This window comes from Tyto alba, unplaced genomic scaffold (genome assembly GCF_018691265.1).
Source record: "Tyto alba isolate M040663 unplaced genomic scaffold, T.alba_DEE_v4.0 Super-Scaffold_2, whole genome shotgun sequence".
Lineage (NCBI taxonomy): Eukaryota > Metazoa > Chordata > Aves > Strigiformes > Tytonidae > Tyto > Tyto alba.
Genome location: NW_024881282.1, coordinates 19151798 through 19178466, shown reverse-complemented (window position 1 = coordinate 19178466; position 26669 = coordinate 19151798). Strand labels below are relative to the sequence as shown.

Genomic DNA, 26669 nt, shown 5'->3' with positions numbered 1-26669 from the left:
GGGTGTTTTCTTTTTACCAGCTGGATAAATTAGTTGGTTTGAAATGACCATCTAACTGTGGCCTGAGTGAATAAAAAGCACTTGATAATTGTCTTGTTTAGGTGGCTGACACATTCCCTAATGAACAGTTGCAGAGATAATTAGCGTGAATCTGTTGCCATGATACTTTGATGTTTTGCTTCAGAATCTAAAATTTTACATTTTCAGCTGAAAATTCTTTGCCTGATCAGAAGAAAATCTTTAAATTCATGGGCTAAATATATCAAAGCTAGGCATTTGAAATGTTGATTTAGAGATCTAAAATTGTTAAGTCAAACTTAACACCACAATTCAGTTGCATTTAAAAACAGAACTGCCAGCAATTACCATGCTGATAACATCAGGAGAAACAGTTGCTGAGTTGTGCTCTGTGATTTCAGACTTCATCTTTTTAATCTGTACTTGATGCCCAAAGATTTCTTTTTCAGCTGTTGTTAAAATATATTGGTACTTTATTTTTCCTATGAAAAGACCTGGAAAGTGAAATAAAGGTGTGGAACACAATAAATAAGTGCTGGTGTTTTGAAAATAGTGTTTCAAGCTCTTTTCTTACTGCTTTAAGATGTGTATTCTAGGCTATGTTCCCAAAACTGATGCAGAATGCTTTTTACACAATTTAGGATCCTTATGCTGCCATCAGCGGCAGTACTGGCTAATACTTGCCTCTGATCGCTACAGATAATGGAAATTCAAGGACAGTATTTTCAAAGATAAATTTGAATTCTTGTTTGTGAGATTATGGTGGTTCAGAGAATGGGTTTTAAATAATTTGAGCAGAAATGTTTTTCTAATTATCACTGGAATATTAATGCCAAATTATCAAGATGTTTTCAGTTATAGAGTAACTTTCAAAAGTAACTTAATATACGAATAGGTAGTGTTTCTCTTTTTTGGGTTGGTTTGGTGCTTTCCCAGTATAATCATGGCTCCTGTGTTGCCTCACTGATGAAAACAAAAAGATTTGCTAAATATTTTGTAATAGTTTATGGATGGTTTTGAGATTTTATTTTAAATCTTTAAATACTTCATAGCAAACAGAACTACATCAAGTAAATTGTGGTTTCTAGGTGGAATAGCTGGTTTGGGGTATAGAAACGATTACTTTAAAAGATAATTCTTAAAATCAAGACTCATAGAAATTATGTGAGAGGAGTTACAGATAATGCATATTAGTGTTTTGGAGTGTTTCCTCAACATACTAAAATAACTTCAACTGCTTCATTTATGATTCAATTATTAAATGGAAACTGTCTTCCAGAACACCTCGACCTGTTGTTGTAGAACCAATGGAGCAATTTGATGATGAAGATGGGCTCCCGGAGAAGCTAATGCAGAAAACACAACAGTATCACAAGTAAGTTGTGTTTAGCTTTATTTTATAAAGCATGATTTATATACTTAGTTAGCTTGGTAAATATATGGTAACTTTTATTTTTCAGTTTGTGCAACAGGAAGTAGAGTTTTGTATGTTGTGCTGTTTTGTGTTAAAAGATTAAATAGGACCTTGCTGACATTTCCTAATCATAGTAAAATTCAGACTTGTAGGTTTAATATTCTATGCATTTACTAAAGTAGATAGATTCCTGGCCTACACTGAAATCAGTTGGAGATTGTGGCCAGCCAAGCTATAGTCTTTTATGGATTAGAGGTGTGGTCTAATACTGCAGAGATTTACATACCCGCAGATTTTTCTGTTCTCTGAATAGCTGTTTGTAAAGTCAGTGGAGTGTAAATCTTTGTAGCTTCCACACTTAAGATAAAACTTTGAGCATGACATGAGAAAGTGAGTCTTGGTTATGAGGTGGAAGAGAAGTCACCTAATCTGATAATAGTAATTTTAATATTGAAATTTGATTGCCACTTAGAAATCATATTGCTTGAAGCTAAAATGCTTATTCTGATAAGGCTGAAGAATAACACTTTTAAAAAATGTGTCACTGTTTGTTACAGTGTTAGTATTAGAATGTGATATAAAATGTTGACATCTTTTAATGTTTAGAGATTCTGATTAATATTCTGAGCTGTCTATTAAGCTTTGATATTAATTTAAATAACTGTTTTTATGAATTGACTGCTTGCTTCAGAAGGCTGAACACAGTTAAACTAGTGTTGCAGTTCAGTATTTTGTACTGATGTAAATATGAATTTTTATCTTAAAATTATATAAATTGAACAGATCTTTATTTGGACAATTTCTCTGATCACATTATTTGTATTAACAGCTAAATTAAGCTTTGGTTTAGAAAGTAGTCACCTGGCAGATTGATTTAAAGTCAGATCTACACTTGAAGTGACTGTTTATAAATTCTTTGGCTGTTACAGCTGTTGATATAAATGTGTCCTTCTGTATATTTTAACTGCAAAATTTTCATTAGGGAAAGAGAGCAGCCTCCACGTTTTGCTCAGCCTGGAACATTTGAGTTTGAGTATGCTTCACGGTGGAAGGCTCTTGATGAGATGGAAAAGCAACAGCGTGAACAGGTTGACAGGAACATTAGAGAAGCCAAAGAGAAACTAGAGGCAGAAATGGAAGCAGCTAGACATGAGCATCAGCTAATGTTGATGAGGCAAGGTAAAATCAGATAATCTACTAGTATTAAATATGTTTTGTCATAGATTTTCTTTGTGTAGCATTGAGCTGGGGATTTTGCCAGACACTATTTAATTAAATTAATTGAACTGAGAAAAAGGAAGTAATATTTCTCCTTACACATATTCCTTAATGATTTGCAGAGATGAATTAAGAAACTGAGAAAGGGGTGGTTGGTTAGGTCTGTTTTCTTCTCTTCTTGAATTTGTTCAGTGTAAGTAGTTTATGTAAAGAAATTGAATGGTAGCTTCATAGTCATCAGTAAAATTATTTTCCATTTTTGGTGTTGCTTACTAGATAGGACTAAGTACTGTTTGTGGGCTGTGTGTGTGTGTGGGGGGGAACAAAAAATGATAGTTTGTACTTTTGGATGTTCTGTGCACCTGTATGATTTAAAATGCTTCAGTAGCTAATGTTACTTTTCTTTTTCCTGTTTGAAGCCCAGCTGAGAAGTCTGATGTGCACATAGTGTTAGATGTATGTAACAACTGAAAGTAACTCACAGTTGCCAAGAATTTTGGTCGTTCTTGCAATTTTAAGATTATGTATCCCTCTTCTGTAATTGTTTGAACATCTTGTCTTCTGCTAGTGTTGGGGGAAAAGCCCTCTAGCAGTTGCTTTCAAGCCCTGTCTTTAAGAATGGGGCTGGGTGGGGCTTGTGTTTCTTGGGCAGAGAGGGCAGTAGCAGGGCGAGTATCTCTGTACTTCTGCTTGTTAGCCTTCTACCTAAACACGTTTTTCCCAGAACACTGTGGACAAGCAATCACTGTTTTCTAGTCCGGAACAATTAAACCACTACTTGATTTTAGTTCCTTCTGTATGACTGCTAAATTGCAAGACCTGAGTGGATAGAATTTAAATGTATTGCAGATATATCAGAAAGGATCTCAAGGCTTGTTGCATAAATGAAACATTAAAGTATTTTCTTTTTAAATTTTAATTTAAGGGAGATCATGGCTAGCTAAAAAAAAATTATCTCTGAGGTTATTAAATCAAAAGACAGTCTAATAACTAGCTTGATAGTCTGAATAAGAGTGCCGTGCCATTTTAAAGGGATTTAGACTTGAGATTGTAAATAGTGGATGCATTTCAAAACTTAAACCCAGGTAACTCATACAATCTGTTTGCTGCAATTATTTGTCTTTACTTAATGCCTACTCGTAAGAGGACATTTTTGTTGGTAGTACAACTTCCCTGTGCAAGACTGGTTTATCTTATTTTTTTCTGCTGACTTGAATGATGTGTTGAAAATACCTATATGAGCTGGATTAGAGTATTATCAAGGTTGGTGGATTGAAAGCATGCAAATGCTTGAGTATGTTGAACGTAAATACAGTTTATTAAAATAGGTTTTAAAACGTTTTCATAACTGGAAAAGAGATTAAAGGGAGCATATTTCATTTTTTAGATAGTATTCTTAAATCCACTGCAACTGAAAGTTGTCATTAGGAAAAAGTTTACTTTGCCTTTTTTTTTTCAAAATAGGTGTGCTTGTTTTTAGTGTGAAACCATATTATTTATGTAAGATCTTGTACGGAAATACAAAGCATAATAAAAAACTGTTTCAAAATGCCAAATAGTTACTGCAGCACCTGAAATGACAACTGTGAAGTTGTTTCTTGGTTTATTTTCCAAGCAAAAAATGTGAAAGCATTTGGTTTGCATGTAAGCATAGCATCTCACAGGTGAGGAATGTGAATGTTAATGTGATATAACAACAATGTAATACATAGTATAGCCCTTCCTTTTCAGTTACACACATTTTTATTGTTGTGTATATATGTGACTGATATTGGTAAAGATGGCCCAATGCTGAAAATATAGGTGGGATAAATTTACCAAGTTTACTGAAATTTACTTGATGATTTGTTAATATTTGAGTGCTAATGATCTGGTTTTAGAACTTACACTCTTTATTTTTTTTAGAGTTTATTCACCTGTTGCGTGTACTTCATGGCAAGGTTAGGGATGACTTAAATTATCATGATGTCTTATTGATGTTTTAAACTGAGACAAGATAAGTGGCCTGTTTATTAAGAAAGAAAAGGTCTTGATGGTGAAACATGGGAGAACAGCTTAGGTGTGTTTTGTGGGTATGGGGGTTTCTTTCAAGGGCGCTGTGAAGGAAAAAATATTCCTTATTTTGAATATCTATTAAGCTCCCCTTCTGTGTGGGAAAGGAAGAAAACTTACTCCTTCTATTAAAGAGCCACTAGAACATGAACGCTTTTGGTGCTAATATTCCAGTGAGGAAATGTGCTCTTTCCCCATTTGGTTAATGGAATACTTGTCTTTGGTACCAAATAACGTGGAATTTTGTTCACATTATTAGATTTCTGCTTATTTACCTGAAGATGTTTAGTTTGCCAAGATCTAGGGGTTAGTAAACATTCCTTTTGTTTTAATCATGTCAAGTCTCCAGCTTCAGAGCGTATGAAAATAAGGTGTTTTTTTTCTCTTGTATTTATTTTCAGATATTAGCTGCTTCTAAGTCTTGCTGGTCTGAACAGTGTCTCTGGGTATAAATTTAGATCATGACAAGACTATTAATTATATTAATGAGATTGTATCATAGGGTTTTTAAGAAAGGTGCATTTAAACTTTTGAGGCATCAGAATTAATATTTTTGTATATCTGATACACAAACCACAGATTTAAAGGTGTATTGAAGTAGTTTTTTTGAAATAGAAAATGCAATATATTAATTGTCAGGAGCTAAAAAAAAGACTGGAAGGGTGAGCTTACTTGAGTCTAGATACTTCTGCAGGTGAAGGTTTTGAAATTACTTTAGGAGAGCTAGTAAGACTTGAACTAGAACGTTGGCTTTAAGTACTCAGGGTTTTGTGGTGTGGTATTAATACTGAAGATAGACTTCATTCTTTTGATATGTGTAATTTTTCACTTTTAAGTGTCATGTTTTGACAGATTGAGTCAGAAGTAATTTGTACAGCAGAACACATGTTTCCAAGTGTAAGTAAATTGGCATGATGTTTCTGATCTACATATTGCTGGTATGCTTCAGGTTTTTGTAAATATTCACTCATAATGGTGGTTAAATAGTTTATGAAAATACTGGAAAACATGACTGAATTTAACCAGAAGCTTCATTCTTTATATGGAAGCTGGGCATTTACTTTTTATTTTTAAAACCTGTAAAATCAGCAGCTAAAACAACTTAAAAATCATTTTGGGCTTGGTATTCCTGCTTGTAGGATTAACTTCTGAGGTGAGAGCATACTTTCACCTCTGCTCTGTGGAAGGTTGAGGATGAAATTAAGACCTTGCCTGTTTTTTAAGCACAACAAAGTGCAGAAGTTTTTTGTTTGTTTCTTGTTTGTTTTTTGGTGTTTTTTTTTTTTTTTGTTTTTTTTTTTTTTTTTTACAGCTGCTTTAGTGCAGGATTTTTCTGTTTAGAGAACGGGCTTGTGTCCAACATATGCCAGTCCAGAATTACCATCATTGCAGATCTTCTAATATGAATGGCTCTCTGCATAGCCCAAACCTGTAGATCTCTATTTTTATCTGTCTAGTAAGGTGTTGTGCCAAGAATCTGCCATTGTCAAATGGTACTGGATCATAAATTGATATGTTGAACTTTATTGGCATTCCTGTAATCATTAGTATTTTAATCAGAACTATGTTGTGGAAGAAAATTAAAGAGGAAATGGGAAGAGTAGTTGGACTCTACAGCTTAAGAATAAGGGGGAGAAAATGATAAATTTGTAGCAATTAGTGGTAGAAAGAGAGTGGGAAATCCTGTGCCAGTGTATTAACACAAGAAAAAGGGAATGCTACATAAATTTGAAAGAACAAATTACTGAAAAGGAAACATCTTTTCCCACAGTGGACAATATTGAGCATAGAATGGGTCAGTTCCTGATCTCAGTAACACCCTGAAACCTAAAGGTTAATTTGAAAAGAAAAAAATGCACTTGTTCTTGGAAGTAATCCAAAGGTTATTTTTAAAAAAATAAAAAGTTGGCGTGTGGTACTCCCCAAGTTATCAGGATAGAAGTGGCCGGGCCTTCTGTGTCAAGCACAGTTGGAAAGAAGCAGCCCTCAGACTTTGTGATTTGAGTGCATCTTCAATGTAATCATACTCTGTTGAAGTGTGAAATGTGTTAATTATGCAGAAGAGATTGGAAAAGCAAGCCTGCAAAATGTGCTTGAGAAGGGACTTCTAATGTCAATAAGGATGCTGTGAGAGTAAAAATCTGATAATGTTCTTTGTTAGAAAAGAAAACAAATACATGATATTTTGGTGAAATGCACTGGTTGTTGTAGTTGATTTTGGATATTAAAGTAAAAGGTTAAGTTATAATAATATGCAGATGTGAGTTTGAGGAAAGTGATTTGAGTAGCTAAAAAGATGCTTTAATATAGTGAAGAAATACTTAGAGAAATATGTGGAGTAGTTGAACTAAAGTATAAAAGGCATATGATGAGTGGTATAGTGGAATGTTCCTCATGGTGTCTATATATAATGTCATGTGGCCAATAGTCTGTGAAGGCAGAAAAGGCAAATAACTGCTTTCTAACAAAAGGTAGAATTAATATTCATTGAAGAAAGCAAATTTCCAGGCAGCAATCAATAATGTGACTGGTCAGAAACTACTATAACAAAAGTAATTACTATTACTTGTGCTCTGCTTTTTAAGAACATTTAAACTGCTTTTTAAGGGGATATGGCTGTTCTTTTCTGGTAGTGTTAAAAGAGTAGTTGTTTGCAAATTGCTGGAAGGAGTTATGTGATAAATCTCCATGGAGGCTCAGATTACATGTGCCTGATGTTCATAGCATTTTTTTTTCTGATGTGTGCCATGCAGTGGTCTGCAATAGGTAGTGGAGTGTATAAACCCGTATATATTGTACTTGATTTTTGCTAGTGTGACTTTAGCAGTACACAACATTGTGGGATAATTGATGTCTTGCCCTAGATATAAAACCAGGATGCGATTTAAGAGATTGAGAGTTTTTTCTCACTTTCTTTGTCTGAAGGCTTCAGATTTCTGTTTTGGAGGCTTTGCCAGTCCTGTACCTTTCTGTGTTTTTGTGAGCTCTGGATCCAGTGTGTTTTTTCATATACTAGACTCAGCTTTACGGGAAGAAACTAGTTAGTTGCGTTGAGCAATTTCTTCAAAAATTGAATGTTAGAACTGTAATCTGACAGCAATAGCTGTTTTTTGTGTTGACACATAGTTGACTGGCAGCTTTTTATCTTCATTAAATTTTTAATCCTGTTAGATCTCATGCGACGTCAAGAAGAATTGAGGCGTTTGGAAGAACTTCGAAATCAAGAACTTCAGAAACGCAAGCAGATACAATTGAGGTATTTTGTCTTCTACTGTGCAAAGGTGCGGCATGTAGCCGCTGTAGGCCTGTGTGAATTTAGATACTCTAGCTTGTAGAGCTTGCTTTTTATATCAAATTAAAATGTTTCTGCTCCTAAAGAGTTGCTTTTCAAAAGCGTAATGTGTGATGTTGCTGTTATGTTCTTGAACAAAAAAATTATCACTCACTTGAAACTATTCTTATATATTCATATATTTATTGAATTTTTAAATTTATTTCAGCTCTACTCTTTCCTCTAAATTTCTGAGATTACTAAATAGTGTAGAAATGTCTTAACATAAATTGTTTTTTTAATATTGTTTTTAACCTTGTGACTGTAGTACAGCTGTAATAGATATGAACGTGCTTCTAAGATTTGTGGGCAGGTGATCTGTATGTGGATTAGCACTGTAAATTTATAGTCTGACATGAGATTCCTGAGGATATTTTCACTTGATATTATGCTATGTTGCAAACAGTTTTTCCTTTAAGATCTGATTCATACAAATATTTGCTTTCATGCATCTGCTAAATTTAAGAAAATAGACACAGTATCATCATGATGTTGGAGTTTATACTTTTTATCTTTAATATCACAAGAAATGTAGATGAGAGAGAACAAAACAAAAACACCGCTCAAAGTTAAACATGTGTCTTTTAGCAGTATTGAAATGTTTTAATCTGTAGTGACTTGTTAAAAATGGGAGTATTTTAAGCTGTTTACCAATATGTTGCTGGAAGAACAGGTATAGAATGTACTGGTATTGTAGTTACCTGTACTCCAGTTTAAAAAAACAAAACAAAAAACAAACAAAGAAACAAAAACCACAAGCAACAACAACAACAAAAATCCCCCCAAAACAAACAAACTTCAATAATGTTCAAACCCATCAGGTGTAGTAGATGTACTTTACACTATATAAAAAAATAAATAATAACCTGTTTTGTTCATATGCTTGATCTTATCTCCTGAGACTGATTACAAGCCTGAACAGGTCAAGAGTGTAAATTGACATAGTTTTTGAAAAATATTCTAGACATGAAGAAGAACATCGACGTCGTGAAGAAGAGATGCTGCGCCAGAGGGAACAGGAGGAATTACGACGACAGCAGGAGGGAGGATTTAAGCCAAATTTCATGGACAATGTAAGTAAAATTGTGACAGAAGTCCAAGTTGTAAAAGAATCTTTTTGTTCTAATATTTTTTTATATGCTAGCTATTGATCTGCTGCCTTCTTGTTTACTGTTTTTCCTTCAGTATTCCATCATTCTCATGAGTGGTACAAATTCAGTAGTGTAGTTATTCTCTTGTATGATGGCATCACTGTTATTCTTCCTATAAGGTGGTGATGCAACACTTCAGTCAAATGAAGGTGTTCAGATAATAATCTGCTTATTTTATTCAGGAAATGAATTTTTCCAATGAAATAATAGAATTTTTATAAGTGGGAGTTCATGGTAATAAGTGATGTTTCAATGAGGAGGTGTCCTAGTTTGACTGAATGTTTAAATTTTAAACCAGTTCAGGCTGTTAAGCTTGTTTGAATTGCTTATTTTGGTTTATGCTTAACTTACTAAGAATAATATACTTCAGAAACAAAATGGGCAGTGTTAACTTCATGTGGAGCCTAAAATCACTCTCCCCCTTTGACCCTACTGTAAAACTAGATGAGGAGAACTTCAACATCTTTACTAAGGGAGACCAAAAGATTATAAAGGTGGAAAAAAAAAATTGTCCTCTGCTATAATTTCTACGTTATTTATATTAGTAATTTAGGTGTGTTCTGCCTCTGAAGACTCATCCTGCAGGACTAGCAAAATATCAGAGGAGTCAGCTTCTAAATTTTCATGATGATCTATCATGGTCAAGGGTATGATTTTTCTTTTTACCAGCCAAAGCAGTTAAACGAATGCAATCTGTGTTGTGAATGCTTTAGGTTCATGTGAGAAGGGTACCTTTTACTGTTACAGCTATTCTTAGTGAGGAAGCCATGAATAAGAGATCCATACAATGATCTTTTATGCTATTATAGCAACTGTAGTCTGTAGGAGGGAATTTTGCTCTTTTTCACAGGTGCAACTTGGTACCTAAATCAAAAATAAACTGCTGGTTTCTCAGCTACTTTCTGATTTCGTTTTGTTGAAGAAATATGTTTTGCATTCTCAACCATAACATTTTTGGTAGGGTTGAGAAGAATATATTATATATGTTCTGAGACATCCTAAGAGAAGTTAGAAGATAAAATATTTCTTGTTTTCAGCAGGACATTTTTTTTCCTGTCCTCTGACCCTCACTGTTTTTAGTAAAGATGGGGAGGGAAGCAAAATCATTCCTTTAGTGTCACTAACAGCTATCAGTTGATTTTGCTGATTTTTTTGAAGAAACTTTTAGCGGGAAACAGTCAGTCATTTATTTCCGTATGTGCTTACACTGTAAAAGAGAACTGCTTTCAGCACGTCTTTTCTATGGGTTGATGAAGAATTCAAAACTCATGATGTCCTTTAATGTGTTCCCACGTATTATTAAACATACTTTGTGAAATAGAATATAACAGTTGTCTGATGTAATTTAGAAATAGCATTTATTGATTGTGACTTCTGTAATGCCAAGTACAAAATCTAGTATCACCTTAATATCTTCACATAGTATCTTTTGGGCTTGGCCTGACTTTATGACCCTGTAAGCTACCTGTCAGAATCCTCCTGTGGCTGATCTGAGGCACCCATGCTACTTGCTGCAGAGATCTGCAGGAAGGGGAAGCTGGGGAGCCAGTCCACAGGCTTGAGGTGGAAGTAGCTCCTTCAGATTACATTGCTGTTAGGAGACTGTGGCCTGTTTCCTGCTGATTGAGGTGCTGGGGATAATGTTGGCCACAGCAACCTCTACTGCTTTTCTTCTTGCAACTGTCTTGAGATAATGTTACTTAGCTTCAGTGCTTGAATTGCTTGCCACAGTTGGGCCTTCCTCATACTAATCTGCATCTTTAAATTCTGAACTCTATGTGAATAAAAACTGCTCAAGTTGGTGTGCTGCACATGGCAAAAATGTAGCAGAGGAGGGGAAGAGGAATGGGTCAAATGGAAAGCTCTTCAATCACTATGCATAATTTTTGTGACTTTTATATGGTGAAATTTTTTTGGGGAAAGGCAAAGGTGGAAAAATTCTTTGGAGGAGTGTAGCTTTCCCACTGAGTTGCAATACTGGAATTGTGTGTTCATCTGGAAATACTTAACACACCGCAAGAATATATAGATGTAGCTATGCAGTGACAACTCTACCAAAAAATGCTACAAGTTATATAAAGGAATATATAGTACAGGTGGTGGTTTTTTAATGTCATGTGAAGTTGAAGTGGCACGTACAATAATGTTAAAAATTGTTTCTCTAGTCTTCAGACTAATATTCTGGTCATGTATTGACATGTTTTCCTGCTAATGGCCGTTGAACTTCAAAAGAGGAAGAATTGAAACAAAATTGGAAGTGATGTATTTATTTACTTTAGTGACTATTTCTGGTAAGGGCAGCTATGTAACACTAAGCATGGCCTAGCATTTTATAGGTGTTCTTTATAACATCTTCAGGTAATTGTCCTGAAGTTTTACAGTGTGAATGGGAATTGAAAAGGCCTTTGCATTTTGCAGCAGAGAAGAATTGTAAGCCTTTTCTGAAGGTTGCAAAATGATACATAAATTCTTGTTTCAATTTAGTAGAATTTGTTACACAACTGATTTTTTTTCATTTATTCTTACTAATACTTATTTACTGTGAACAGACTCCATCTGGTAATTACTTCTAGTCTCAGATTACCTTTGCACATACACTGAAAAAAGTTATTTTCTGTTTTAAGAGTTTAAAAGTTGTCTCTTAGTGAAAATGGTGGTTTTTGATACTGGTGGATAGTTTCTACCATAATCGGGTCTTCATAAACTTTTGGCATAATCCTTATAACAATAAAGTCTCTGCCAACCATGTATTTAGAAGGAAAATAATTGTTTCTAATCCTTGTTTTTGTTTCTTAAAAGCTTTGAAAAGTAAGCTTCCTTCACTTACATCCTATTCCTTTTTACTATTCAGTGTAAAAAAAGGAGGACATAAATGGTAAGTGCAGTGACGACCAGATTTGGGACCTCTCATATAAGGCTGCAGTATTAGGCTTTCCTGTTGGAAGTTTCTTTATCTTTTCCCAAACTGTTAAACTTTGACTTTTCAGTATAACTGCTTTTGAAAAACATCTTGTAATCAAGTTCAATGCAGTTACCAATCATAAAAATATTGTCTGTGTGGGGATTTATCTTCCTGAAGCATTCTTGTTCATGGTGATGTTATACATTAAAGATGTGATTGCATTGATTGTTAATGTAACGGGCAGCATAGGGGTGCCTAAACAATTTATTAATCTAGTTATATGATCTCTAGCAGATAAGTTATTGATAAACGCTTTTGTATTGGTTAGGGTTTTTCTCTTGCTTTGTAGAATTCAGTTAGTTGAAATCTGCTGCTATAACTCAATATATATGCATTCCAATTTCTTGATAGCTTAATCAGGAAATTGTTTTCATGAAATATTTTGCTAATGTTTATTTTGCATACATAATTCTTGTTGAAAGCAGAGCTTGCTGATGGCAATTGGAAGCAATATTTTTCATCAGCACAAATATTTTGTAAAAAAATACAGTACTTCTAAGTGTTAGTAATACATTAATTATTCAAACTGTAGTGGTTGCTACCCAATTGTGAATGTCTGCCATAGATTTACATTGTTAGATCTCAGAGCCTTTTTACCAAATAATTCCAGTTCCAGGAACTACTTTTATTCATGTCATCAACTCAGAAGAGTGAGAGTGATTTGCATTTAATGTATTAAAATAGTTTTCATGTGTCTACAAAATAGACCAAAACATGTAAGAGCTGTAGCCTTAGTTCTGTGGTGCACAGATGTATATTCTGTAGTAACACTGCAAAGCAGTGTCAGGTGGGTATTGTACTTAATGAAACAGTAGCTGTAGTACTGCCCTACAGCTTACTGCTGCTCTTACTGATGATTTAAAGAGGGAGATGAGATTTCTGGATTTCCTTGTCCTCTCACCTCCAAGGACGTTCTCCCTTTTTCAACTGTAGCTTGCATACGTAAGGAACTGTTTCTTGTGAGTTCCATCAGTTTCAACTTCTGAATGTTTACTGTTCTTTCATGTAAAACTTTGTATACTAAGTGCTTAACTTCCTTTTATCTCCTAGTCTTTTCAAGAATTATTTCTAGGTGTTGTTTTGCTTTCCTCTAATTTTTCTTACACAGAGGCACTGCTGCTCAAGTATGTTTTGTAAGTATCAGCATAAAGTGGCAGCTGCTAAAGCAGTGGAGATTCCCTCAACAGCAAAGATTGTAGTGGACTTGGATCAAAAGCTGTAAGACAGATGAAAGCAAGGGAGTAAAAAAAAACACATCCCAAAACAACAATGAAGTTCATAGCTTTCAGGAATGCCAGAAACTGAATGGAAAATCTGCCGCATATTTAGTCTTGTTTTAAGAGTTTTGCCCTTTTTTGGAGTGCTTTATTTCTTTGTTGCTTCCCATTTCTTACCCCTCACTTTTACATTCACTTGCAAGTTTAGTAGTAAACATTTTTGAAACAAGACTGTCAGATTTCCTTGGGCCTTGTAGTTCAGGAATAGTTTTTTGCACTTCTTGGCTCTTCAGTGACTAGAAATACTTTTTAAAATTTACTTTGTTTTCTACTAAAAATAAATTCTGGTTATTCTGTCTTGACAGTGTAGTGTACTTCATGAAAGTGATGGTAGTGAAGTTTTGTGAGATTGTATGAATAAAGTCCCTGTTTCTTAACAAACTGCTGTAAAGCTAGGCAGCTTTATAAAAGCTCTTTTGTAAAGCTTGGTTGGGAGAGATGAATTAGCTCCTTATTGCAATCCAGCATACATACTCGTGGAAGAAATAGTTCATGTTTGACACCTTAAAAGCCTTTTAAGGTAAAACTAGCTTGGAGAAAGACATCATTAAATGTAGAACTGAAGAAAACCCCAACTTGACAAAACATTCCTGCTTTCTTGACAGTGGTTTCACTTCAATGATCAAGTTTCTTCCTCTGCATAAAGCAACATAGGCTAGGCCTTTGAGCAGGCAGTTTATAAATATGCAGTTTGTGTTTTTGTGGGTGGCCATAGCTTTGGCAGTAGCACTAAATATTTTTTTATTTTTGCAGAATTGCAGTGTTATATATCAGTAGACAGATACTTAAATCTTGCCTTTCTTCTGTTCCTCAGTGTTTTAGATACTAAATTCGGTAATTTAGATATGAATAAGTGTTCCTTAAGAGGTCTTAGAATATTCACGTTGTATTATTTTCAGGAACTACATAAATTATTTTCAGCCTTTAATTACATTTCCAGATATAAAACCTATTTTAACTGTTGTATCTACTTTGGCTATGAAAAAGTGTTGCATAAAAATCAGTGCAGAACCTCAACCATCTCTTTGTAGCATATTACATGTTTGTGTACATAAACTGAAGCTATTTGTGGAATAAGATACTTTTTGATTGTAAGTATTTCAAGATGGGTTTAGGATAGTTCACCATTGACTTTCTAGATTGTGTTTTTATGTGTATGAAGAGTGCTACTTAATGTAACTTCGGTAATGGAACAAATAATCATTACAATGTTATATTTAATTTATAACTTTATTTCAGTATGTGTGAACTGAATCTTTAGGGTAACATAAATTTTCCTTGTGTTATAGATATTTAGGAGACTAAAATCTTTTACTCTGCTGTAATCTTCTAATGTTTGCACAAAGTGCTTTAGAATGTACTAATTCTTCATGTAAATTTGCAAACAGAACAAGTGACCATAAGTAATTTTTGTCCCTTAAAGTGCTGTCAAATGTGCATAAATCTCCAGTATGTATTTAGGTGTTGTGGTACTACTTATAAGCGTTCACAGGTTTGTTCTCTTCTACAGTAATTGATAAGGAAATTTTTTGTCCATGTTTCTTAGGTTGTCTGTTTTTGTTTATAACTTAATTTTCTTTCAGTAAGACTGATGGATCAAGAAACTAAAAGAACACTTTTCAGATGCTTCATATGCAAAGGCAAAATCACATCTGTTGTCAGTCTTTCGTGTTTCATGAGGCCTCAGATGTAGCAGATGCCATTTTTTGTTCAGTTATTAATGGAAGGACGTCAAAGACATCTGGTGTACTTGTTTATAGAATACTCCATTTGCATACTCCTCCCTTTTCATGGGGTTTACAGATAAAAATGAAAAACTCCATTAAATAGCAGATTTAGTAAGTCCATATTTTTAAATAGAATTTCTGAAAATTGTTACTGTTCACAAGCTAAAAAAAATGTACTTGCCTAACTTATGTTTCTCAAATACCAAGTTCTTCAGTTTTTCAAATTCTGGCAAGTAAGAATGAGGCTTTTATAAATAGTTTAGAAAAATCCTGTGTTAATATAAGCGTTTGATAAATGCCCTACCTATTTCGTAGAAGATAAAGTTAATGTTTGCCTTAATAATGTTCATTTTTTCTTCCTCAGCTACTGGAGCTAAGTTTGACTTGGAGTTTGTACACATATTTACCCAGACTAAGAAGAAACTAACTTTGTTTCAGTTGTCTACTTGGTACCTATTTTGGACTCATCCACCCATCTAAATCCTGATATCTTACTCGGTGGCATTGAGACTTGTGGCCAAAATAAGTTCATCTGTTTAGAAAAGTTTGTCTTTATTCAAAGGGTCTGTGTTTAAAGAAAGAGTAAAACATCCAAGAAGCAATAAGTGAAATTTCTGTAGAAACACTATTTTTTGATGTGAGGAAACCTGTTAGTGGAGCTGTTGCTTAGTGTGAGGAAAGCTTATTTACAGATACAGTTTCTCGAGAGGCAGTGCCTTCTGAGTAGTTTTTTTCTTGGTGTGAGCAGTAAGCTTCTGACCTTTTGTTTACCCTCTAACATTCTGCTTCAGTTGCTGTTGAGGAATTGAAATTTTAGTTGTGTTAATGCAGTAAACTGAGACATAGCACTTAACTTGTCTTAGTGAGATTGCCTGTCTTTTGATACCAGACTAAATGCTATTTTTAAATTAAAATATTTGGGGTTATTCACATTAATATTTCACAAACCTCCTTTCTGTAGTGTAGGCATCAAGAGGCTTTATCTTATTACCAGAGTTAATGCTTGTTTTGGGTTATTAAATCTTCCATGAGGAATATGGAATTTAAGTCTGATGCTTCTGTCTTCCATCAAGTCTTTCTTTAGGTTCCACTTTAATTTTTCAGGGATTAGGTGTTATTGTTATATGAATTAGCATTTTTAATAACTAGTAGTTTTTGGAAAAAAAACATGAGATGAGTTTTTTGTAGAGCTATTTTGTAGCTGTTCAGATGGGGAGTTTAATATCTTGATTAATAGCAGCTAATATGTAAAGAGTCATTTAAATATACTTACAGTTTGTCATTTAAGAAGGTTTTTCCTGAGCATTATTGCAGAATAGTTCGGGTTGGAAGGGACCTTTAAAGGTCATCTAGTCCAACCCCCCTGCCATGGGCAGGGACATCTTCAACTAGATCAGGTTACGAAGAGCACTGTCCAACCCGACCTTGAATGTTTCCAGGGATGGGTCATCTACCACCTCTGGGCAACTTGTTCCAGTGTTTCACCACCCCTCACTAAAAAATTTCTTCTGTGTGTTTGGTCTGAATCTGCCCTCTTTTAGTTTAAAACCATTACCCCTTATCCTGTCACTACAGGCCTTACTAAAAAGTCTGTCCCCTTTATTTCCTACAGTGGCTAATGGCTCACTAATTTAGGCTTAGCACTGAGTAGGAAGAAAGAGTATTTGTTTTAGTTTTGTATGTGACATGAAGCACACTGCTTTTACTAGTGTTGCAGAGTGCAGTTTCGTTGATACACTTGTGGCAGGTTATCTGGTAAGTGTCTCTTCTAAATGTATTAATACAAAATACCTGAAAAAGTATGTCAAAGTTAGGTACTTCAGGCTTTATTTCTCTTCTGTATATAGTGCTGTTTCTTACAATAATTTCAAAATATGATTTACTTACAGAGTCTTTGTGTTCATTCCCCACTGCCCATTCTGAATTATTAAATATTTGTGTATAGGGGAACTTGCACATTCTTTAGGTAGGAATCAGCTATTTTTGTTTGTCCCTATTCGTTGTGATGCTCATTGTGTCCCTAACATGATTCTGACCTTTGGATCTATAGTACATAAATAAAACAGTAGCTTTTGTTAGCTATCTTTTGATGAAGCAGACACTGTAGCTCAAGAGTTACTGTGTATGGACTTGGGTCAGGGGATTTAAGTCGAAAGCAGTTTTTCTTAATCCATTTTGATTTGTTCAGATGACCAGTTTCTTAAACTTTTGATTAAAATACTAGAATTGCATGGTGCAATGTGTGTTGTTTTCCTCAGTCAGAACCCTGTTTATTGAAATAAGCATTTATCTTCATTCAAGTCTACCTTATCTTGCTCCTGTTTTAGAGTAAATGGCCTTCAGGTCTATAGAGCCTGGTTTCATGCCAGGAAGTTTAGTTGCTGCTTTGTTCATGTTTTGTATGTTTAAATTCTATATGTGTGGACAGGCCAGACCTTTGTTGGGGAAATCGTAAACATTAAACTATTGTGATTATAAGCAACATTTGTAACATGAATAAAAGACTGCATATGTTTGTTAGAAGTTTCTCCTACAGGACCTCTTGATAGCAGTGAAAAACTTCTTACTGATTTCTTTTGACAAATTGTAATTACTTAGTAACTCAGATCAGTTATGGGATAGCAACTACAATTGGATTTTCTTTTCTGTTACAATTTAGTCAGCATATATAGTATCTACTTGGTGAGGAAAAATTGTTAACACAAAAGTCTGGTGAAGAGTCATATTTAGTGTACTGTGGCTATAACTAGTGCTGCTTTTAAAGTGTTTTAAGTTGATTTTGCAGCATTACATTCAACATTCCAGTTAAGAATTAGTTAGATTTTTACATAAATACTTCATGATAAAGGGTATTCTTGGTAAACATTAATGACTTGAAATTCACTTCATCCTTGATCTTGCAGCTGGGGAAAATTGTTGTTTTGAAATCAGTTCAGTGTTAACTCTGTTTTTAATATTTGCTTAGATTTGTTTCCTGTGCAAGGACAATTTAACATTTGGGAAACCTCAAATGCAGCATTGTTTTATAACACTCAGTTTTCAGTTAAATATTTTATTGTATTTGTGTATGGCTGTCCAGTTAGCTCTATATCCACCAGGGTGAATTGTGAATTACATCTTAAATAATTTGCAACTTGTTCTCTGAAAGTAATGTATTCTCCATGCTGCCATGGATGTCTGTTTTGATACTTACCTACTCTCATGCCATTTCTAAAGCTAAAATAAATCCAGAGTAATTCTAAGTTGCAGCATAAAATTATCTAATATGCCTCTGAAAATGAGAATCTATTGTGAATGTAATGAAATTAGATTACATGTATCACTTGTGAACTTGTTGATATAGTGGATATTGCTTTCCGAAAGTAGTTTTGCAGGTAAGTAAACAGTTAAGTGCCTTAAATTGGTTATAAATGAAAGAAATGCTTGCATTATGTTCAGCTGTTGAATTGTATTTAATTTATGTTTTTAATTTCATTACTGTTATTCAAAAAGTGAAGCTAATGGAAACGGGAGAAGTGTTTTTACATATTGGTTCCATTGATCTACAGTGGTTCATAACTCTGGAACCAAATTGACAGTGTTGTAATGAGGAAGTTGCTATTAAGAGAGTTAATATATAGATATCTACCTTTTTTTTTTTTTCCCCACAGGGTTTCTAGATCTGTTAAAGTGGTTATTGTCTGTAATCACCTTCATCCTGTGAAAAATTATTTCTGAATTTTACCTTAAAATATTTGAGAAGCAGAATTTTACCTTCCTTGTGAGCGTTAGTTGTATTTTGACAGAATACCTCTGTTCCTGTTTACTCTCAAATGCTCAACAGTGATGGTATTGGGAAAAAAATTCTGTCTTTGCAGTTATATCCTCAAAGTGCTTCATCTGTGTAGCCATAGACAGTGAAGGAACATGGTAGGATTTTCCTCTATCTGAACAGATAATGTAAAGATGTTTGAATAGAGGCATATTTTGATTTTGTTCCTAGATGTTGTTTATACGCAATTTGGGACTTGATTTTGCCTTATGTATACCTTAATTTTTTGGCTAGTGAATAACATTTTTCACAGGTGGTGAGAAAATGAGGAACCTTTTTACTCAGTTTTATTGTGTAGATATTGTGTATACAATATTTTACTGTATTATAACAGATGGAATTGGGAGAGGTGGGAAAACCCTTTGGAAATAATGATATATTAATGTGGTATTTTAAATGCAGTATTAACATTCAGAGAAGCAGCAAGTAACTACAAGACAAAAATACAGACAAATGTCAATATGGAGCAAAGTTCTATAATCAACCGATTAAGTGCTACAGCAAATCTTGGCTTAGTTTAGACTGTTTTCTTTTTTGTTAACAAGTTAGATTGTCAGTAGAATTTTTGACCTGTAATGCAGCATTTTAAGTTCAGTGTAAAACAAAGCTGCAGTAGCTTATGTGATAAAAGGTCTTTAAAAAGCACGTAAGCTTTTTAATGAAAACACGTTTACTTGTGCTTTTATTTAAGTTATTGACTTTAAGTTATTTTCTGTAAAAGATCGTAATTCTCAAGTTTAGTGTTTAAGGTCACTAGATAATGACATTGGTAAAAATCTCTGTAGTCTCGTAGACAGCTTTTGTAGTAGTGATGGTCAGTTTTTAGTATTGAAGACAAATGAGTATCTCTGCATCCAAATCAATGATTGTTGAGGTATCTGTTTGTGAAGGTTCATCCTACTACCTTTTCTGGCTCAGACAGTAAGTATTGTTTTGTTCACTTGTTCTGAGATGAAACCCAGTAATGATTATTCACTTTTCTCACATAATTTTGAATTTATTTTGTCTTTTCTAGTTTGTGCTTTATTCCTTTAGTTCAGAACAGTGGTTATTTTCTGCTTCTCATGTTATGAGTGAGAAAATATTCCCATTTTATAACAGTTGCAAGTATTTTGGACTGTTTTCCTACCTAATTATGTTTCTACTCCAAACTTAAATTTTGAAAAAAAGGAAATTTTCCACAGTATTTTAACAGTTTACCGAGAGTGACTCTTTACTGCAGACAGGCTTCATTCTGCGATATTAGCCATTTTCAGTTGACTTTTTCTTGAAAGAACTTCAACCATTTCTTACCTTAACTTCTTGCATCAGTATTTTTGTATGAGAGTTTTTAGCTTTCCCTTTGCTAATTTTGAAGTAATAGCTGAAACGTATTTCCGGTCTTGAACAAGCTGAGCGTGCCATATGGAGCTTGATGAATAGCAGGAGTGTTTGGGAGTCTTGTGTTGTGAAAAGTAAATTCACTTTCCTCTTTCAATGGTGGTGTTTTGGTCCACAGTTCATTAAAAGAAAATACATTTTTTGATCCAATTTTACTTTTTCATTATATAAATACATACTCATATACTCATCAAAGATGTCACAGGTTTACTTTCTTAGAGGTGGAATTAACTAAAACATTTTGGATTTAAGAAAAAAAAATGAGTAAAGGACACCTGTAATGCAAATAAAATCTGGTAGAGAAGATAATGGTTCTTCCGCATTACAAAGGAAAGAAGAACATGTGGACTGCTTGCCTCTTATAAACAGTAATTATATTTGGAAAGTATGAAATACAATTTTTCTTTGCCAAGATGCCATAACAGGAAGTATTTAAATGTACTCGGCTGTCCTTTGACTTAGATTCTGAGGAAGACTTAAAATCTTACCGGTCACATTGAAACTAGTCTTAAGAGAAAAGATTACTTGCAGCAGTATCTTTTGAGAATAATAGTAGTGTAACGATTGTTCATTCTTGAATGCTTTCAATATTTATAATCAGGTTGCATTAAGACTTTGCAGCTGCTATAGATGACAGTCTTTTTGATTGCTAACATGTACAATGAGATTTACATTACAGTGTTTAGTAAAAATGTGTTGCAATTTCTAGGATCTTTCAGTCTCCTTGTTGCTCTGAAATTTGAGGGGCCTCCAGGTAGTCTGTGGGCGTACCTCTCAGATTAGCCTAGTGGCTGTCTCTTCTTTATTAAATAGTATTTTCTTTCAGGGGATTATTAAATGTTGCTGGCTAGTGAGGTGTCCCTTAGATGTCTTCGTAACGTGAGTAATATTAGTGTAATTGAACTGCTTGCTTTTCAAAAACTGTCAGGGTAGACCTGACTGAAACATCATGCGAGGACGGAGGTATTGAAAGGAAGTCAGCTTTTCTTCAGATTGGGTTTTGCATTCAGCTGTAGGAAGACGACTTAAAAAAACAAAGCATACTGGGAGGATCACAGTTATTTAACACTGTGGTCTCCCCCCCAAAAAGCCCAACAACTCGCATGTTTTGCAAAGTAGAAGTTAGTTTTACCTGAACAAAGAAAGATCTTAAACTGTCTTCCATCTTGTAAAGATCAGAATTGTCCTGTATTAAAATGAAGGTGAATTTGAGAGAATATGTAACTTCCTTTTTGAAAACAGTTTCTTCTAGATCTGTAAGAAGAGTTAAGTGTGTCTGTGCTGTCTCACACAAAACTGCAATCCATTTCTTTTTTAGTGTTAATGTGTGTTAGGTGATACACTGAGAGGCATTTCAATACTTAGTTAACAAAGTTGTATAATGGAATACTATCCTAACCAATTCTTTATTAATTCTGAGTAAAATATACTAGTATATGTTACAAGGCATATTAAGACTGATGTTTTAAATATGCTGTGGTAGCTGTCTTACACATTAATATAAATCTAGTATTTTTTATTACAACTGTGATTGTAAAACACTGAAGTAAAATATTTTTTTTGTATTTTTGATGAATAACTTCAGCTTAAAGTAGTAAATATTTTTAGCTTGTTTTAACTGCATTTGGGGTTTTTTTTGTTTGTTTGTTTGTTTGTTTTTTTTTTCCCGTGGGGTTTAGATGCTGAGGACTGCCCTCAGCAACTGAGTGCTCTCCAAAAGATATAGAAGGGAAATGAGAGAAAGCCCCACAGAAGTTGAAGACTTTTTCTGTTTGTTCCCAAAACAAAAAGCAGAGAACAAAGATGTAGTATGCGGAAGTTTTTCTAAAATACATTCTTATACCTTTGCTGTTAATTATCTTGAAAAGAAATTCCCCTATTTTAATAACTAATAACACTGATGCTTCCTTTGCAATCTTACAGAAATTGTGGAAATATTTAAGAAATACACTGGACTAAAATCATTTTTTTCTGTAAGAAAAGCAATATATTTTTTTCATCAACAGCTATAATTATCATTGTTATTGCTATTCGGAATGTTCTTCCAACTTGTAGCATTTCCTGGAATATTTGTATCTGCATATATTTTATGCACTGTATATTCCTCTTTTTACTGATATAATAAGTTCTTTAACGTTGAGGTTTTTGTAATGGTGTTAACTTAGTGAATCAACTCCATCAACTCTATTCATGACTTGAGTAACCAAGGAGGAAATTGACTTTAACTCTCTGCTCTAACCCTGTTAGAATGTTTTAATCAAAGACTGAGTACTGTTGACAGCTATTAAACCTAATCAAAATTGTTTTCATTAAACTACCTATTTAAAAATAGGGATGTTGAGTTTCCTGTATGCTGCATGTTGTATAGCTATTTTCTTTAGCTGTTATCTAGTTTAATGTATCTGTTTGTGTAGTTTTATGTGAGGTAAGGGTGCTTACTCTTTTCAAAGACCTGGACGGTTGCAATCATTCAGTTCATAGAATTCTTGAGTAGTTTAGACTGGAAGAGATCTCCGTAATCATATAGTATCATGTAGTATGACACCCAGCTCAGGGGAGGCATTAACCCTGGCTTTAGGTTGCAGTGCTCAGGCACACGAAGAAATCCTGGATTTTGAAAGACGATCAGTATTTTTAATTTTCAAATATTTACTATTACTGCACGTGATGGAATAAAATTAACTATTCTGGGATATTGTAACTTTTGGATCTTACGTATAGATACTAATTGATGCATAAACAAAGAGGGAAAGATGACAGTAGGGGTCAGTGGAAGAGAAGGCTTTTATTGCTTCAGTACCTTGGTGGCAGCTGAACTTCTAATGAAATTGAAGTGAAATAGTAGAATATTCTGAGGAAAAGACAAATAGTGCACAATCAGAAGCAATGCCCCAGATTCTAGCTTTGACTGCCAAACTAGCAATATTAACCACTTGTATGATTTATGTCTTTAAACTATAGGTGTCTTTCATTAGGTTACAATCTTGTGCAAGGTTTAAGGGTTTTATGCCTCCTGGAGAAGCCTTTGGTAATAATTCTTCTTTTCTGGAAAGAACTTCATGAAATAAACCACTCTAGAAGGGATTAATGAATTCTAGTAAGAGGAACAGAAATGTCATACCTGTTTTCACAAATACAAAGTCAGCTAGAGAACAGAATTCAGTTTCCATGTTAATGAAAACAGGTGAGAGTCAACAGCACTGATTTTTGCACTACACACACCACCTACACCAAGTGCTAATTAAGTTCTGATTTTAATGTGGAGGTTTAAGTTTATGGGGTAAGTGCTAGTTTTCTGATAAAGTATTTTTTTGATGCTGTGTCTTAGTATTATTTTGGTCACTGTTTCTTAGCTGGAAGGTGAGTGAATAGTCCTGTGTTAATTGGGAAGTGAATCTCCTGGCCACAGACACTTGAAGAATATGTTAATATTTCTGTTGATATCTTTTTTTCTGTTCTGAAATATTCCATGCCATATTTATTCCATACCATATTTTCTTTGACAGTTTTGTTACCATGAATATTGCATCATTTGAGACAAGATTTAAAAATTTTCTTTGGGCTGCTGCAATTGCAATGCCTGTTTCTGGGGAAAAAAGGTAGTGTTGGTTTGTCAGTGTTTAAAAAAAAAAAAAAAGCCACGGCAGTTTTATGACTACTTGTATTTTTATTTTCAGTTTGAGAAAGGAATTGCATCTGACATATTTTCCTGTATCAATTCTAGGTGTCTTTTCAAAACATTTAGTTTCATGGTTTGAGAGAGTGAATTAAAAAAAATCCTATTATATTTAAAAAAACCCAGAAGAATCATCTTGGAACTTCTCTGTATACTTAGACTACTGGTATCAGTGGTGATTGAGGCGTAATAATGTTGCACATGATATACCTCAAATGCTCAAGAAATCTTGTTTCTGATACTTGTAAAAAGAGTATAATCCATACTGTATTAAAAGTACAGTATATATGTAATTTGAAAACTGGGTGTATTCAATATTTTTGTGTAGATCTGCTTTTTACAATTGACATTAAAATGAGTTGGAATTACGAGGAACAGTAATTTTTAATTCTTGTATCAAGTAATTTGCAAATATAATGCTTATAGTTGCTATCCTAGCAGTTTTTCTAAATACAAGTTTTTCAGGTGAGTGTGACCTTGAGGGTTGCTTGCATTAGTGAATTCTGAAGTATTTTACAAGAATCCTGCAGCAGAAGTAATTTAGAAAGCTTTCTTTTGAGTTGTGTAACCAATTACACTTTTACAGTAGGATATTGTTCTTTACCTGATTCCTTTCATGTTGTTTGGTTTTTGTATTGTTTTGGTTTTTTTTTTTTTTTAATCTTCCCAAAGGTTAAATTGCACTTTACTACACATTCTTTGTCTTGCAGCTTTCTTTTCTCCCTATAATTGCGTATCATCCATATTCCTTGTTCTCTTCCAGTTTAAGTTGTTTTCCCAGGTACCACGTGACTTCAGAGGTTCTTAATCACGTCCCTACATGTTTCTCTAGTCAAAGTTTAGGCCTCCTTTCTCGCTGCTCAATTTTAACTCCCTGTTATGGGTAGGTATGAGTGGCTTCAGCAAAGGGGCTGAAGCAGCCTGCTACTCAACAGAAGAATGGGCAGTCACATAGTGAGGAAAAGAAGCTCTGAGAAGATAATGCTATCATTGTTATGTTCTGCAGAGGGCTTGAGTATCCAAGAACGAAGCTCTCTGGTGGGTTGGAATATCAAACAGCACTGGTTCGGCTACTCTGTCATAACTGCCTGTTGGTATTCCTTTCTCTGTCGTATTTTGGGAAAAACCCATGGGATGGTTGACCTAACTTACCTGCAATAACTTGTTTATGTTCACATAGTAAATAGCTGTCTAGGACATGATTTGCGTGGGATAGGACTGAGGTTTTTGTCATCATCAGGACTCCTGCAAATACAGGTTTTGGCAAATTATTGAAGTACATGTTTTTATAGTTAATATGTCAAGCATTTAATTATGTTAATGCTATATGCTGCCAGTTAATGTTTGAAATTGAGTATTTTCCCTGACAGGGCATATATCTTAAATTTTCTAATTCCGTGTTAACAGTATAGAATAATTTTTTCCATGCTGAAAATTCAAAAGAGCATGATAAGTTGTGAACATGCAACAGTAGGAATAATAATAAGCAGAGATCATAGGCACATTTGTGGATCTTGAGTCTGGAGCTGAAATGTTTTTATATGGTAATAATTCAACACCGAAGTTAAGCTACAAAATGGAAAATAATTAACTTCATGTTTTTTGTTACAAAGGCTAGACTAGACTAAAAATAGTAAAAATTACAGGTTCTTACCCCTCTTTTGTTATACTTAGTATTAAATGAAGACTGGTAGCATTTCAGGCTGAGAAAAAATTGGTTTATTGCTAGGAGGAAATATAGTGTGCTTTTAAAAAAAATTATGTAGTATAGCTTGCCAATGCTTCTATCCTTTGCAAAGAAAACAAGTTAAGTTCTATTAACTAGTACAGCTTTATAGCTCTATACTTAACATCCTTCTCTAGCTGGTATTGTACTTGACCCTGCCCTACATGGCACATTTCACATTAAAAAAACACAACCCACCAACTTGCAGTTGAACCTGAAATGCATCAAGTTAGTTATGTGTAGTGATTCAAAATCTGGTGCTTTCCCTTGTAGCTAAAGAGTATCTTGCTGCTATTTGTGGCATGTCCTGTTTTCACAGGTGCATGTATGCATGCACCCATGTGTGCACAGCTGTCTGATTATTGTAAATGGATAGCCACAGTGGTTTTCTACCATGTTGGGCTGGGGATTGACATTAGGGATGATAAACTACCATTTCTCCTGCTGATTCATGTCAGAGCTGAGGTGTAAAAGCAGACCAATATCAACAAGGTTGCATGCTGATTTTGTGACTCATTGGTATCGATTTGTGGGTATGATTGATCCTAATAGGGCTGCTGCTTAAAAGCAGTTCTAAGTAAACTTAAAATATCAGTTGACATTACTGTGAAAGATCTGACAAAGTAGTTGTGTGTTTTGTTACGAAGTTTTAACGTGGCTTCTAGGGTCAAAAGAAGAGGTCTTTAGTGTTCATCAGTGGCCTTTCATGACTGGACCTTAAAAGCTGCCTGTGTCTTTTAGTTATGAGGCCTTGTTTTTCCTCCCCATGCTAAGCCATACTCTTTCAAAAATAGTGTATAATCTTCTTATGTTAAGTACGTTTTCTAGGTTAATACAAGTTACTAGAAACAGATTTATTGACCTGAGAGCCTTTTGTCATCTAGCCTAAGACAATTTCCCATACCAGCATATTTTTTACAAAACTG

The 26669-nt window shown here is 34.2% G+C and overlaps 1 protein-coding gene across 9 annotated transcripts in view; it reads left to right on the top strand.

Annotated features, from left to right (window-relative positions):
• The window catches only part of PSPC1 (paraspeckle component 1), a 65174-nt gene that overhangs the window by 4418 nt on the left and 34087 nt on the right, over nucleotides 1-26669 (top strand). For 7 of the 9 annotated variants that reach the window (XR_004406812.2, XR_004406811.2, XR_004406810.2 and 4 more), the window contains exons 3-6: nucleotides 1298-1393; nucleotides 2415-2611; nucleotides 7874-7958; nucleotides 8998-9106. Coding sequence is in view for 3 of the 9 variants with exons in the window: in XM_009966720.3 (XP_009965022.2) it covers nucleotides 1298-1393; nucleotides 2415-2611; nucleotides 7874-7958; nucleotides 8998-9106 (487 nt within the window). In the remaining 6 variants the exon portion in view is untranslated. Of the gene's footprint in view, nucleotides 1-1297; nucleotides 1394-2414; nucleotides 2612-7873; nucleotides 7959-8997; nucleotides 9107-9729; nucleotides 10062-15514; nucleotides 16272-26669 lie in introns of those variants that run through there. The other 2 variants (XM_032991052.2, XM_032991054.2) reach the window with 2 other exon arrangements.